Source organism: Oncorhynchus gorbuscha, linkage group LG04 (genome assembly GCF_021184085.1).
Source record: "Oncorhynchus gorbuscha isolate QuinsamMale2020 ecotype Even-year linkage group LG04, OgorEven_v1.0, whole genome shotgun sequence".
Taxonomy (NCBI): domain Eukaryota; kingdom Metazoa; phylum Chordata; class Actinopteri; order Salmoniformes; family Salmonidae; genus Oncorhynchus; species Oncorhynchus gorbuscha.
Genome location: NC_060176.1, coordinates 15,235,128 through 15,251,092, shown reverse-complemented (window position 1 = coordinate 15,251,092; position 15,965 = coordinate 15,235,128). Strand labels below are relative to the sequence as shown.

The 15,965-nt window shown below is 41.5% G+C and overlaps 2 protein-coding genes across 5 annotated transcripts; one reads left to right on the top strand and one right to left on the bottom strand.

Moving 5' to 3' along the window:
* Positions 1–796: 796 nt before the first annotated feature.
* LOC124033719 (inactive serine/threonine-protein kinase VRK3-like) lies at positions 797–8,362 on the bottom strand. Of its 3 annotated transcripts, none has more exons than XM_046345916.1 (15): positions 8,319–8,362; positions 5,326–5,552; positions 5,074–5,217; positions 4,784–4,921; positions 4,508–4,648; positions 4,176–4,231; positions 4,003–4,069; positions 3,202–3,286; positions 2,625–2,727; positions 2,424–2,516; positions 2,207–2,339; positions 1,976–2,096; positions 1,798–1,856; positions 1,566–1,702; positions 797–1,258 (listed from the first exon to the last, which is right to left on the bottom strand). In XM_046345916.1, exons 2-15 carry the CDS (start codon positions 5,549–5,551, stop codon positions 1,235–1,237), a joined length of 1,527 nt encoding a protein of 508 aa, XP_046201872.1. In that variant the 5' UTR covers position 5,552; positions 8,319–8,362; the 3' UTR covers positions 797–1,234. The 3 variants fall into 3 exon arrangements, with proteins under 3 accessions (XP_046201872.1, XP_046201871.1, XP_046201873.1); XM_046345915.1 differs by lacking the exon at positions 8,319–8,362 and adding an exon at positions 6,132–6,283; XM_046345917.1 differs by lacking the exon at positions 8,319–8,362 and adding an exon at positions 5,629–6,075.
* On the top strand, positions 6,000–14,632 carry LOC124033720 (adhesion G protein-coupled receptor G3-like). Of its 2 annotated transcripts, XM_046345918.1 has the most exons (10): positions 6,000–6,302; positions 11,362–11,488; positions 11,577–11,690; positions 11,767–11,806; positions 11,976–12,067; positions 12,379–12,500; positions 12,983–13,263; positions 13,376–13,445; positions 13,523–13,803; positions 14,096–14,632. In XM_046345918.1, exons 2-10 carry the CDS (start codon positions 11,441–11,443, stop codon positions 14,278–14,280), a joined length of 1,233 nt encoding a protein of 410 aa, XP_046201874.1. In that variant the 5' UTR covers positions 6,000–6,302; positions 11,362–11,440; the 3' UTR covers positions 14,281–14,632. The 2 variants fall into 2 exon arrangements, with proteins under 2 accessions (XP_046201874.1, XP_046201875.1); XM_046345919.1 differs by lacking the exon at positions 6,000–6,302 and having other exon boundaries at positions 10,678–11,488.
* Positions 14,633–15,965: the final 1,333 nt, after the last annotated feature.

Genomic DNA, 15,965 nt, shown 5'->3' with positions numbered 1-15,965 from the left:
TATGTCATAAACCCTCAAAGTTCCAGAAAGGTGTGAACATGGCAGCTATATTGGTCAGGGAGAAATCCAAACCAGTCTAATAGGAATGAATGGCAATAGAGGTATAATCAGAGGTTTACTTATGCAGGAAAATAAAAGGCATATAAAACAATTAATCTATAACAGCACAGAGGCTGAAGAGGTAGCCTAACATCTTTATGGAACACCTAACATTTTAGACATCATCCCTAAATATTTATTTTCTCAGAAGAACTGCTATGGGAGGAGGATGGAAAATATGCAGAGGGAGTAAGAACCACAGAACTTTGAAAATGAACACGATTTATCTGCTCCCCCCTTTCATGGAACTTAAAGGTTCTCTCCGTCTTATAATACATCTGCAGCCTAACTTTTTTTCTCATAGCCAGCAGCCTCACAGGGAGTCCCCACCGTGGAAGTGTCCTGACCTAGAAACTGTTCCATCAGGGAGGGACCCTCTGTTATACAGAGGGGTCGTAAGAGACGCACAAGTCTAGATGTGACAAGAGCATGTTGGCTAGTCTGTGTTGTTTAGCTCCATCTAGCCTCCATACACAGTCTTCCACCATGTTGCTCACATCACAAACATCAACTCCTGACAGATGAAGGGGGTCAACAACTATCTAGGGATGTGAGCAGGGAACTGGTTTGGAATTGGGCCATGATATCTACTCATTCAGATCAGTGTACTGACCCCGAGCACTCAGGGGTACACAAGAACAGTGTTTCACAATCAACACCAGAAACCCCAAAGAAATGGGCACATACAGATACACAGTTGAATTAATAAAAGCTCTTTAATAAAGTATTATGCTGTGATCAAAACAATACAAAAAGTAAAACGCATATCATGAACATCTACAACACCTAACTGGAACAGTGCACATTATTGTACTTACAATCATTACCACCCTGACCAAAGGTTCTTTATTATAAACTGTATTATTGCATAACTTAAACATTAACGACACACTCACTGACACAGCGCCAACCACTGCTGACAATAACACAGTACAGCAGTGCTCACTAACCTGGCATAACCAGGAGTTTCTGTGCACTGCACCTCCAGTGAACTTAATGAAACGCACCTTCACACGCTCCTCCTTGAGTGTACTCCAACTTAATAAAAACACAGCAGGACTCACACCACATAGTCAAAGTCAGCATTTTAAAAACAGTTGGCTAAAAATCTAATTCGTGAATTTATCCCGAAGCATCATCTTCCTCCGATCGCTTTCATCTGAAGAGAGATACAGAAAAACATTCAGACTGGTGTAGAGGTGTAAATTAGTTCAGTAGATAACCTGAACAGGTAGCGGTGTAAGGATGAGTGGTCTAACCAGTTGGAAGGGACAGGTTTCTTGTCAAACCTGCTGTGGGGGGTTAAGAGAAAGTAATGACTAATGTCAACTAAAAGATGTTGGACCCCACTTGTTAAGTGGTGGTTGTGGGGTGAGGGAGGTTCCAGGTTTCTGTGGTCATCTGACGGTTTTCTCAACTGGAGCTTGTGGATAGAGTGGAGGTTGTGTGTGTGGGGGTATTCTGACCTGCAGGTCAAGGGGTTGCTCCAGTGACCCTCCCAGCTTCTGCAGCGCTGCACTAAGGCCTGCCCTCAGAGCCCTGTAGTCCGGCTGGTCAGAGTACTGCAGAGCCATCACCTGAGACAGGTACACCTGCAGCGCACCTGATACATAGTACATACAGATGCATTATATCCCACGCACACACATAACATATTACGCTGCATACAAAAACTAATCACTAGAAAACTGGACTTACTCGAGACTTTCTTCTGTCCGAAGCAGTGACTCAGGAGACCTGGAACGTCCTCCATGTATCTGGACCATTACAGTGAAGGGTCAAGTTTGGCTACTCACTCAAGGCTTTACCATTTCATAAATACAGAATAACATTATCACAATGGCTTTGTTGCCATAGTGAGAACCTCAGCTCTCACCTCTCCTTCTCCGTGGCAACGCGGGCTGGTGTGTGTTTGAGGGAGGTCCAGGGCAGTGCCCCTGTGTACCAGCGCAGCATGCAGTAGCCCAAAGCCTGCAGGTCACTACGGCGAGATGGACCTAGGAGGTATGATCACACACAAACACTTATGGTTGGTTAGAGGCAACTTGTACCCCCTCCACAGTATCTGAAGGACTGCAGATGATTGACAGGCTGTAAGATGACTCACCTGCTCCCTTGTGAGACTCCAGGCTTATAAAATCTATGGCTCCTTCATGTGGTGTTCGGCTGCCCTCACGGTACTCCACATGCCGGCCACCAGGAGAGTACCGGAAAGCATGGCAGTACCCTGCAAGGTATACCTACACACATGCATGCAGGAGTAAGAGCATAGCAGAGGGGTCTGGCAGCTACACAAACACACAACTATACAAACGCACTCTAACCTGTGTTTGTTGTGCTGGGCTGATGTAGATGTTTTCAGCATGGATGTCTGCGTGAACATACTCATTTTCATGGATGAACTCCAACACATCCAACTGGAAGAGGAGGGAGAAAGGCAGAGTCAAACAGGAAGCACATCAGATAGGGAATCCTATTTTTTAAGTCATATCAGGGCCTCTATATGAGCCTGAGAGAGCACTCACTACTCTGCAGGCCAGCTGAAGGACCACTTTCTCAGACAGGAGCCCCTCCCCCTCATCCATGAAAGACTGAAGAGTTTGGCCCATGCTGGAGAAAATCAAAAACCTGAAACAAAAACACAAATCAAATCTTATTTGTCAAATGCTTACTTACAAGCCCTTAACCAACAATACTTTAAGGTGTTAAGTAAAAAATAGAAAATAAAAATAATTCAACAGCAGCAGTAAAATAAGCGAGGCTACATACAGGGGGTACAGGTACAGAGTCAATGTGCGGGGGTACTGGTTCGTCGAGGTAATTTCTACATGTAGATAGAGTTAACGTGACCATGCATAGATTATAAACAGAGTGACAGCAGCGTAAAAGAGGGGTCTGGGTAGCCCTTTGATTAGCTGTTTAGGAGTCTTATGGCTTGGTGGTAGAAGCTGTTAAGAAGTCTTTTGGACCTCCAGTAAAGTTTGCACGTAGTAGCAGAGACAACAGTCTATGATTACACATTCAAAACACACATATCCCCACCATATGTACAAGCAAGCAGCAAACACACATCTCAGTGTACGCACACACACACACACACACCTGTAAGAGTCTGCATGGAGACCAAATCCTACACAGGTAGGAATCCCAAGGAAGTCCATCTTGGCGTGCTTTATCCACTTGTCCACTAGGGGGAGACAGCATCACAGCAGTTGGAAAGGCTCATTAGTAACTAACAGAGGCTCAACAATGGGCTTCCACCACCAGTAGTCTAGTCAGTCATAAACAAACCAAACAATTCCTTCTACTCTATACCTCAGCTTACACAACGTACATTGCCACCTATAGGTACCCATCTGAGTTGCCCATTCACATGACAGTTTGCAGCTTTGCATTAATATAAGCATGTTCCTGCCAAGTAGCACCCTACTTGAAAATACTACTTAAGTCGTTTTTTTGAGGTATCTTAATAAATGATCCCGCCTGGTTTGATTAATGAAAGGAATTAGAAATTATTCATACTTAAATTTGATAGTTAAGTATATTTTAGCTAATACATTTACTATTGATACTTAAGTATATTTAAAACCAAATACTTTTAGACTTTTACTTGGTGACTTTCACTTGAGTCTATGACAATTGGGTACTTTTTCCACCACTGCCTATGGGGTAAACATCAGTGATCTGCAAGCCCTCTCTGTGACCTGCTTATGAAACGATATTGTAACAATCTTGGCTTTGTATTCTTTAGAGCTTCTGTCAAATGTGTTACTGTACGGCCAGACCTACTTAAATGTGTAGATAGCTATGGTAAGAGAATGGGTAATGCAGTCAGGGGTCCATTTAGAGCTGAAGTCAAGCTGAGGGCTGGCCAGGTATATGAAGGCAAATCTTGACACTCACCAGATGAGGGCTTGGCAGCTCTCTGGAGGAAGTTCTGCTCATTGAACATCTTCCCATCCTTAGCCCCCTGTAGAAGAACAGACATCAGTATTCACCACATAACACGCAAAGCAACACTGTAGCCAACATAATCATTCTATATTAGAGAACACAGTCTGTGCAGTTACACTCACTAGTTTGAGGATGTGCTTGCAGTCACTGGAATTGGCACCTGGCCCATTCTGCAGGACTGGGGAGAGATTGAATATAAGAACAAAAAAAATAAGTGTCTTGATTAAATCAGCCTGGTCCATGTTTGACACCCCTGTGTGAAACTATTCTTCAATCCTTGTCCTCGGGGTCCCACAGGGTGTTGCAGATGTTTGTTCCAGCCTAGTACTAACACACCTGAATCAGTGAATAGTCAACTAATCATCAAAATTTGTTGGTGCTCGCCTGGAACAAGAGCCTATACACCTTGAGGGTACCCTGGACCAGAACTGAAGAGTGCAGTGTGACCTCTCACCTCCATAGAACATCTCTGCATCGCTCTGACTCAACAGTTTCACAAGCCTCCATTTCCTGCCAGTTGTGTCACAAAGCTCCTCCCCTTCCTGCAGTGGCTCCACAGCACATGCTCGCTTGGCCTTCTTCACCTTCCCCTTGACTACACACACACACACAGGAACATGCATATACACGCACACATACGAGGGAGGGAAAAAAAGGACCAAAACCATGAGGACAGGCTGTTGGGAGTCATTTGTTTTATTAGTTGTAAGTGGCTGTAGTTTAGACTCACCTGTGGAGGGGGACCTGGGGAGAGGTGAAGAGCCAGGTGAGGAGGCCAGCTCCACAGACGGTTCCTTTTTTATCTGTTCCACTTTTGGGGTGACAGCACGTCGTTTTCGTGGAGACATCATAGATTTGTGGCTTTGATCTGCCGTTAGGGAGGACACACGTTTTCCATTAAAAAGAAATGTTTTTAAAGCATCAATGAGACAATTACATTTCCAAAGCCCGTCAATGGCTACGATCATTACTTTTCCTTCATTACCACTGATGATAGTCATACTGCCACCATCCCCTTACCTGTAGTACGTTTCGGGGAGGCAGTGACAGGAGGACTGGCTATACTACTAGGAGTTTCATCGTTCCGGGCCACGGGGACTGAGTTACGGGTCCTACGCAGTGGGGGACGGGTCGACACTGGACTGGGGGTGGCACAGACGAGACCTGTAAACAAATGAGAGATGTGACAAGAGCATCTTTCCATCTCCAGAAAAAGCCTTTCGGTTACTAGTCCAACACTCTAACCACTAGGCTACCCTGCTGCCCCATTACCTTCTGTGTCCCAGCCAGTCAGTTGTCCTGTGCTTGGAGTAGGACTGCTTGCATTAGCGGTCATGGTTACACCATCAGTGACATGAAGCAGAGAGACTCCAGAGGAAGCAGCCTCCACAGGTCCAGAGGGGTCCACAACACACTGCAACTTGTCCCCACAGGAGGGGCAGAACCGGAATCCAGGCTGTAGTTTGGTGCCACACTGGGGACAGAAGTGGAAAAGCATCCTGGAAACACAAAATTAGTTTAACATCATGCTGTTTAAACATACTGAGCCAGAAACTTTATCTACAAAAGGTTTACCATGATTGATGACTGTCCTTAAAATGTTCAAAAGCTCACAATGTAGCTAATAACATTGTTTTGTTTACATTTTGTCTTAACTCTCAAAGCTATCACAATGTGGATAGCTACGTTAGTTAACTAACATTACAGAACGATGTCTAATGAGATGTTCTAGCTATAGCTAGATAATGTACACCTTTCCTCTTTGACTTTATTTGGTCTGATCTTTGCCGAAAAACACAAGGTGACATTCTTTAACACACAAATATACATAAAAAAACAAGCTAAATGCTCACGCTAAACCTAGCTAAATGTTCACGCTAAACCTAGCTAAATGCTCACGCTAAACCTAGCTAAATGCTCACGCTAAACTTAGCTAAAATGCTCACGCTAAACTTAGCTAAAATGCTCACGCTAGCTATCTCAACGGTGTTATTAGCAAAACAAGTTTAGACAGCTGCCATCTGTCTCCTATCGCTAGCTAGCGAAATAAATTGGTCTAGCTTTTTCTGCTTTGGTACCTTGCTCTTTGCAATCACGGGGACCTAAATTTGTCAACAAAGATACATCCACCCGTTTCTTATTTCTAGCACATTGCAGAGCTGGAGATCCAGGGAGAGAGATAAATTTTAAAAAACGAAGTTACTGTGTGAGCCAGTAGACAAAAGAGAAGTGGTGGAGACCGGAAGCAGGTGTGTTTTATTTTATTTTATTAATAATACAAAAATAAACTGACATTGCTACATCAAACATGTCTAGCAAACCAATCACCGGTATTAACAATACTCAAACATACAAAAAATAAACAATTTAAGTGCAATTATATTCTCTCTGAAAATATCTTATTATAATGATTCATGAAGATGTTATTCTTGTTGATATTCACTAGGGTTAATGTTTTAATAAGATAATTAAATTCAATCAGAAAAATGTGTAATTTGGGTATAGAAGTTTGGAATTTATGTTTGTGTATAAAGTATTTGACAACAAGTATACAATAATAAATAAATAAAATTTCAGTGGTTTTGTTATCATTGCAATAGTAACATATTATATCTTTCATGTCAAAAATATAGGCAGTGTTCATAATGATAAATAAGTACTTTGCAAGGTTTTCCCAAAATTCTGACACAAATTTACATTCAAAGAACAAGTGAGACAGATTCTCACCTTTTTCACAGGAAAGGCAGATATCATCAATAGCCACAAATTTGGACATCATAGAATTACATGGATATATCTTGTGTAAAATGTTGAAGTGCACTTCCTTAACTTTGTTTGGTATACAGTATTTGTAAGGCCTTAACCAGGCATTTTTCCAGACAATGTCAGGAATCAGCATGTTCCAAAAAAGCTTTCCTCTCGGTGTAAGTTCGTTTTGTGAATGAAGAATTTGTCTTATATATTTATTACAACAAGATCTCTCAAGTAAGCCCACACCTTCCAATCTGAGTTCTGGATAAACGTTGTGATCATTCCCAAAATTAAGATGAGTTTTCACAAGTGTAGTTAGACCACTGGGAACGGCTTTGATCACAGAAATAAACTCTCTGAAAGGTATTGGAAACTCCTTCAATGTTATAAATTGTTTATATGTGAGAATATTACCCTTGTGGTCGAAAATATCAAGAACAAAGTCAATATTCCTCTCATGCCAGCTGGGGTAGAACAATGACTTATTCCTTACAGTTATGTCTGAATTATTCCACAAAAGAGCTTTATGAGGAGAAAAATTGTGCAGGAAACATATTTTCCAGGCCATTAAAGCTTGTTGGTGAAACCTAGCCAATTTAGCAGGTAATCTTTTCAGGCATATAATTACATTTCAGTAAAAAAATTGAAGACCTCCCAATTTATTAAACACATTATTTGGAATGAAATACCACATTGAATCAGTATTGATCAAACATTTTTTCAACCAGTTTAACTTGAACGTGTTATTTATGTCAACAAAATCCAACACTTCTAGACCACCTTCAGCTCTTTTGTTAGAAAGGACTGATTTTTTTAGTTTGTGAGACTTATTTTTCCAGATGAATTCAAGAAAGGTCTTATTGATCTCTTTACAAGTAGCTGGATTTACACACAACGGTAATGAGGGGTACACAAAACTGCCTTGGACAGAAGTACTCTCCCAAGTATAGAAAGATCTCTTTGTAGCCAATTATTAAATGTATTTTTAATTCTCTTAATTTTAGGAGAGGAATTCAAATGTTGTCTGAGTTAGTGTTTTTTTGACAGATGTATTCCTAAATATTTAACACAGTCCTTTACGGGAATATTTTCTATTTCTATTATTTTCTATGGCGCTGTTAGTAATTACTACGTGATCATCTGTACTTGCACTTGACCCAAGCTGACCTGTTGAAAAAAGCACTAGACAGCAACAGAGATCCGTACATAGCTCTCTTTGAGTACAGAAACACACCCCTGGATGGAGTAGGTTTCTCACTTGCATAACAACTAATGGACAGGCTGAAGACAAAGATTCCGACATCGAAGAGATTTTTAAAGCCAGAACTATCTAGTGAAAGAAAGAGAACTGCAGGTTTTCAGTGAATTTATGTTAAATGCGCTAAACCTAGCTAAATGCTCACGATAGCTATATCAACGGTGTTATGAGCAAAACAAGTTTAGACAGCTGCCATCTGTCTCCTATCCCTAGCTAGCGAAATAAATTGGTCTAGCTTCAGCTTCTGCTCTGGTACCTTGCTCTTTGCAATCACGGGGACCTAAACTTGTCAATAAAGATACATCCACGGGTTTCTTATTTCTAGCTGGAGATCCAGGGAGAGAGATTCAAAAATAAAATTCTCTGTGACATGAGATCAAATTAAGATATTATACCTGTAGTTGAAATAATTTAAGTTATGCTGACCTCTGACCTGTCCACAACATGATTTACACTAAAAACAAATGGTTCTAAGGGTTATTTGGCTTGTAACCACAGTGGATCCCTTTTTGGTGCTATGTAGAACCTTTTTTTTATATAATTATTTTTGAATTTTCCAATTAAGAACATTCAAAACAAAAGTGAAAAGATATTAGACAACGATAGGACAAAGTGACAGTAACAGACGAGCGTAACAAAAAAATAATGATAATTATAATTATTTATACAAACATACAATAAGAAAAAAATAATAACGAGACATTGGATCACCTGCCGTAGGCTACATATTATACATTACGTGTGAAACATTATGTGAGAATTATATATAGATTCAATCAATGAGATGTGTTTTTGAAGGTTCTATAAACAACCATGGTTCGAAATAGCACAAAAAAGGGTTCCACTATGGCAACAACCCTTTTTGGGGCTATAAAGAACCTTTATGGAGAATGGTTCTATAAATCCTTCCTCAATCTCAATCTCTTTGTAGATACTTTTGAAGACTCATACACGTTTGTTTGTAATTCTGGTTAGCCATATTATATTGTAAAAATGCCATAACTGTTATTATTGTGTTAATTTATAAGTTGAATCAGGTGTGCTCGCTCTGGAACTGCTGTTCTCAATTGACAGAAGGCCATACGCGAGTCTTTCACAAGACACGGTCACTGGTCATATACTATATAGTGGCATAACACAACACATTAGATAAACTGGAATGACACAGTCAGGTTTGCACAAAAAGAGCTGTGAGGAAACCACACCTCAAAATATTCAAATGAGCCGCAGCCCAGCGACAATCTATTTATCACTAAAAGAGCAAAGAACCCCTTTGTGAACTGAAAGAACCATTGAAAAGCTAAAATGGTTCTTGGAGTTGTGGTTCAACATAGAACCATCACCCTTCCCAAATAACCCTTGAGGAACCCTCTTTTCTTAGTGTGCAAGTGAATCTATAGTTCACAAGATGCTGCAGGCTACCTGGAGAAACACAACAATTATTGACAAATGTTATACCCGTGGCATACCAGGTATAATACATTTTTAAAAATGTAATCTGCTGTTGTGCCCTTGAGCACCTGCTCACCATCCAGGGGTGCTGCACAGTGGCTGACCATGTGCCTCTCAACATGAGCCAAGCAAATATTATGGCGATTTTACGGGTAGGTGGATCTAGCATTCGAACACTTTGGTTTGGTGTGTGGATTTAATGGTATAAAATGAAGGACAATTACAGCCATGTATAAAGTTTGGCTAAAGTAAATGCTGTTGATACGGTTAAATGTTAAACTCTGATCCTATCAATTCCAACACACCAGGGGAACTTTATGAAGCAACCATGCTGTTAAGAAGCCTCAGTCCGCTACATATGATAGCATCTTCACTCTTTTTTATTTTTGAGATAAATGTCGTTCTTCCACTACCACGACAACAGCCACTACTTCTACTCCTACCACCACCACCAAAGAAACTACCCATGAAACTAAAACTACTGCTGCTACTCTTTCTTCAACCATTGAAACAACTCTTATACCCTTGACAACTCCTTCCTCTCCCCCCATTAACTCACCCAGCTCTACTACACCTTCTCCAATCCCTTCCACCAACACCTTCACAACTCCTGTCCTTACCACTACCACAACTCTCACTACTTCAGCTAACTCTCCAGATCAGGAAGTCAGTCGTCTTGATGTGGAGATTAATCTGAGAGCAACCTTGGTTGCAGACAGTATCTGCAAACAAGGTGAGTGCCCTACACTCTTAGATCTACAACCTAAAGTGTTCTTTGGCTGTCCCCATATGCAGGGCCGGATTAAGAAATCATAGGCCCCGGCGCTTTAGTTGTTTTTGAAAATGTATTTTATTTAATAGGGCCCCCACACTTCCCGGCACACTATCATTTTCTGTAAACAAATGAATGCAGCAAGATGGATTTGCCACTGGAACGGTAAATACACACACGGAACAAAACTATAAATGCAAACATGTCGTGTTGGTCCCATGTTTCATGAGCTAAAATATAAGATCCCAGACATTTTCCATACGCACAAAGAGCTTATTTCTCTAAAATGTTGTGCACATTTGTTTACATCCCTGTTAGTGAGCATTTCTCCTTTGCCAAGATAATCCATCCACTCGAGGTGTGGCATATGAAGAGGCTGATTAAACAGCATGTTCATTATACAGATGCGCCTTGTGCTGGGGACAATATAAGACCACTCTACGATGTCTCAAGTTGAGGGAGTGTGCAATTGGCATGCTGACTGCAAGAATGTCCACCAGAGCTGTTGCAAGATAATTTAATTTCCCTTTCTCTACTACCTCAACACACACACAGTGGAAAGAAAAAGTAGTTGTGAGGCCGGTTGGATGTACTGCCACATTCTCTAAAACGACGTTGAGGCAACCGGAGGCAACAACATTTATATGTTATTATTTTTGTTATTATTTTTGCTGCCTCCGGTCCCCCATGGGCCTGTGCCCGAACGAAAAACCCTTTTGAGTGTACATACAGCATATCAGATATACGCAACCTCTACCTTCCAATACATATCAGCACCAAACGACTGTCAACTTCAACCAAATCCAACAACCCACGGATATCAATACAAAAATCCTCTCAATTATATACTATAAAAAGAACATCTCAACACAGCATTCATCTGTACATCTCAAACTAAGCATATAATACATTTACAACTACTCACTCTTCATGAAGAATTACTCAATAAATATTTGTGTGTAAGTAATATACAGACCTATGTATCTGAGTAGGAGATGGAGTTGTCACTGGTACAGTAAGTGCATTAGTGTACATGTAACTATCAGTATGAGGGTGTTTATGCATGTCTCCCTAGATCTCATTCAACATCGCAGAGATTTTGAACCCTGAACTCGAGGTGAACCTGAGGGCTAAAGCGTAGACACACCCCTGACATGGTTAAGTTCATCTTCTCTGTGTTTAAAACCTCACCACCAAATTGGGTGAGTTACCATGCACTCCCAAGTTGCACATCACATGGCTAAAACATCTTAAACTTTTGTCAGGAATAATTTGTGTGTCTGTGTGTAGACCGTAGAGGGACAACTTGGTAAGATTCTCTTTGGTATTGAAGTTGAGAACATAACCATCTCTCACCTGTCAACACCATTCAACATGACCTTCAAACACAAATCTGAACTACAGGTAGCTACTTTCAAAATCAACTTACCAGTGGTAAGATTTAAACAAGCTGCTTACACTGTCAATTTCTTTTCTTCAGGAAAAAGAGAATACAACGTGTGTCTACCACAACCGGAGTCGTAAATATGGACTGCAAATCTTTGCATAACTAATGAGCAATTGTGTATCAAATCAATAAATATGGGCTATTGCTTCGATTTGTTACAGCATGATATAAAGCAGAATGACTTATTCAAGAATGACTCGGTTGATCTGTTGTATACGAACATCTGTTTCTTATTGTTGAAGGAGGTGAATGGGTCACTGATGGCTGCCACACCCTGAGGCTCACTAACCAGACCATCTGTAGCTGTGACCACTTCTCCTTTTTTGCCCTCATGGTGAGATGATCCTACTTTTCATATTACTTTCCAGATTATATCTTAGTGTTTGCCATTTCCTTTCCTGACATCTATTCATGGGCAACATTTGCATATTTCCAGACTCAAAAAGTGAGCTCGTTACCATAGTACCATAGTGCTATGCTGCCCATGAGAGGAATAGTCAATGCATTGAGATTGTGTTCCAATATCCATACCCGCTTCTTGTTTCGTACGTACAGCCAAACAATATACAAATGGTATGCAGATAGCCTTAGGGTTCTCAAATCCTTACACATGTTATGTGCAGCATGATGTCACTGCTCCCATAGATCCCTGATGTGAAGCTGAGTGAGGTCCATGCCAGGACGCTGAGTGTGCTCACCTGTGTGGGCGGAGCCATCTCTGTGTTCTTCTGCACCAACACCTTACTGACACACTGTCTTCAACATTCGTGAGTGACACCTATCAATCAAACACACACTTTTTAAATACTTCAATTGAACCCACAAATCACATTACAGTCAAGAAGGATTCAAACATCTAATCGGTCATAGATACAGTATATGGACACTTATGGGTACAGAAAGCACATTCTTCTCCATACAGCCCCGCTTGCCCATGACAGCTGACACAGAGCAGTACCTCGCTAGCTGCTTTGTCCTACGCAGGTCTGCAATCTGAAGTCCACATACTGTCAGCCTATGTACATGGCAGAGGCTCCCAAAAACAGCACTACAAGTCAAAAGAGCAACTGTATACAAGAAAACATCAAACCAGCCTCCTCTGACAAGAGTGTTTGTGAATAAGCACTAATGGTGGTACTGTCTGTCTCACCTCACTAGCTAGCAGATCAATGAGGTGGTCATGTCTAGCTATGTATATATCCTTGTATGAACGGTAACCAACCACACACACAATCTTTCTCTCTTTCAGACGGTTATCTACTGACCATGCCATGCTGGTTCATCTCCAGTTGGTGGCATCTCTGTTGTTACTCAACCTGCTGCTCTTGACCAGTGTGGGTTTGGCCTTTGTGGGCCCTGCATCTATGGCCCCTGGCCTGTGTCCTGCCGTGGCCGCCCTGCTGCACTACTCACTGCTCTGCTGCTTCACCTGGATGGGCCTGGAGGCTCTGCATCTGTACAGGCTGCTGGTCCTGGTCTACAACACCTACATGAGACACTACCTGCTGAAGCTGAGCCTGCTGGGCTGGGGTGAGAACAGCACTGTCAAAACAGATACCACAGTTAAACAGTCAACAACAGTTAACATGTACAGACCAGCAGTAAACTGACAATCAAAAGTCTCAAATCTGTCTCCTCTCAGGTGTTCCTGCTTTGGTTGTATCCATAGTCGCCGCTGTCAGTACAGATTTCTATGGGCTGAATAACAGAATGTGAGTTTATTAACAAAACACATCATATTGGTGCATTGCATACCAGCCCTTAGAAGGACTTTCTCCCTGATTCACAGGTGCTGGATCAAAGACTCTGGTGTGCAGTACGGCTCTGTTGTGGCTTACCTGATAGTGGTCCTGCTCTTCAATAGCACCATCTTCGCCATCGTCATCACAACGATGCTCAAGCTGCGCTCTGTCACGTCGCCGCAGGGGAAGAGGCAGAGCCGCAACATCACTTGCAGCGTTCTTGGGTTGACCTGCATCCTGGGCCTCACCTGGGGGGTGGGCTTCTTCTCCATGGGCTACACCAACTATGTCATCCTCTACATCTTTACCATCCTCAACTCACTGCAGGGTAAACTCTCATCTTTATCAGAGGGAGCCAACGACATACTTTATTTTCTATCTTTCCATAAGAGTGAGAAAACAAGCAAGTAACATAGGGGTGAAAGATATCCCGTACATACAATCTAACATCACAATTTTACATTTCTAACACTGCAGATAGCAATAATGTACTGCTGAGCTCCACAGAAAAGTATGGCTGTTCTACACAGTATATTTCTTTCTGAACATTCAGCAATGTTGCGTTCTCCGGATACACCTCTGCTCTGCTAGTTTATGACACTGCTTCCTGTTTTCCACAGGGTTCTTCCTGTTCCTATGGCTCTGCGTTAAGAGACTGCGGGGGGCAGAGCAGAGTTCCATGACAACTGGACAGAGCTCAAGCACCCACATTCTCTCCGTTGGAAGCGAGGTCTGGCCCTCTTCTGGAAGAACAAGGCAGTCAGTGCAAGAGGGAGTAATTGCTGATAATACAGCTAAGTTCTGACCAAAAGCTGACTTTAGTTTGTGATGCTTTAGCTCACTGAGATGAAAGGAAATCTACAAATGGAAATGAAGTACCGTGAAGGAATTGTTTTGCTTCGGTCCCATACAGTACATCACATACTTAAATAAATGTTAAAGCAGATAATCCTTAAGAAAGAATGTGTTGTACTCCTATCGTTTAATTTCTTCCTGTTGAAATGAGATATGCTGTTTTATATGCCACCTTTCACCTAAAGCCTTCTATTATTATTATTCTGGGATGGAAAGGGGAGTTGGAACTGTTCTCAGAGATGAAACGAAAGTGAATTGTAATGATTGTACACTAATTCTATAATAAATATACATATACAGTATCAGTCAAAAGTTGACACTGTCATGACGTTGGCCTGGGAGATGGCTTTATGACAGTCATAAATACCTCTTCCCTCCTTTTGACTTTCTCTAACCTACTGAGGTTACATTTAAAAAACCCTTGGTTAACATAGAGATTCTGGGAACATCAGAATGTGGGGGGAAATCAACTATATTCTAGTAACCCGAACAATTGAACATATGTGGTGGTGCTTAATGAATATGATGTCAGAGAGAATAAAGTAGACGGCGCACGTCAAACGTTTGATTTATGACCCTATGTCATGATGACGTGTGCACAGCAATATTTGGGCATCCAGTCAGGACATCCTGGAGGGAACTGATCATGTGCTTATGCCCATATATGGGCATCCTGTGACATCCTGGCGGGAACTGATCACGTGCTTATGCCCATATATGGGCATCCTGTTCTCACGTGTTAGAGGGTGTGCTAATTTATGCATATGTTGTATCTATTCCTTTGAATTTGTCATGATGATTGATGTCTAGGTACTTGGCTGAACTGGGGGGGGTCTGTGTTTGAACATTTGAAAGAGAATGGCCCCACACCCCCTATTTTATTGCCCTTAGGGTTGTTATCTATGAAGCAAGAATGTCTGCGAGGATGAGTGTGTGTGTTAGAAACAAGGTCCCTTCGCATTGTGTACATTTCAAGCTTTCAACAACAATAAAACAGCCATCTAAATAGTGTTTTTCGGCCTGACACACTGTTGAGTTTCCTATTTAGTTCTCTTTATATGTACATGCACCGAGCTTCCAGGTGGCTCCAGCCTAAGAATGTTCGGTGCATGTACACCGGGGAGATTAGAACCCCAAAGAAAGATCCTAAAGGTAATTTCAGATTCAGGTTTAGGGTGTAATAATAATAATAATGTTTCACTGTAGATTTGTTTAAGGCCACCTAGAAACACCTGATTTATCCCACAGCATTAATGAATAAGCTGGGTATAAAATATTATGTTTAAGTCATAAGTAAAGGCCTTTCGAAAAAGAGGCTATCATGATTGACTGTGGCCCATTTTCAGCCCATATTGCTTGTTACAGAAGACTACTGTTGTACATTGAATATCCATTCATCCCTGTTACACCTTTATGTGTTGGCTCTCTATGTCTGTACATAGTGCGAAATGTGGTTTCCCTAAAGTTATTACACCCTAAACTTGAATCTGAAATTACCTTTAGGATCTTTCTTTGGGGTTCTAATCTCCCCGGTGTATATGCACCGAACACCCATAGGCTGAAGCCACCTGGAAGGTCGGTGCATGTACATATAAAGATAACTAAATAGGACACTCAACAGTGTGTTAGGCCGAG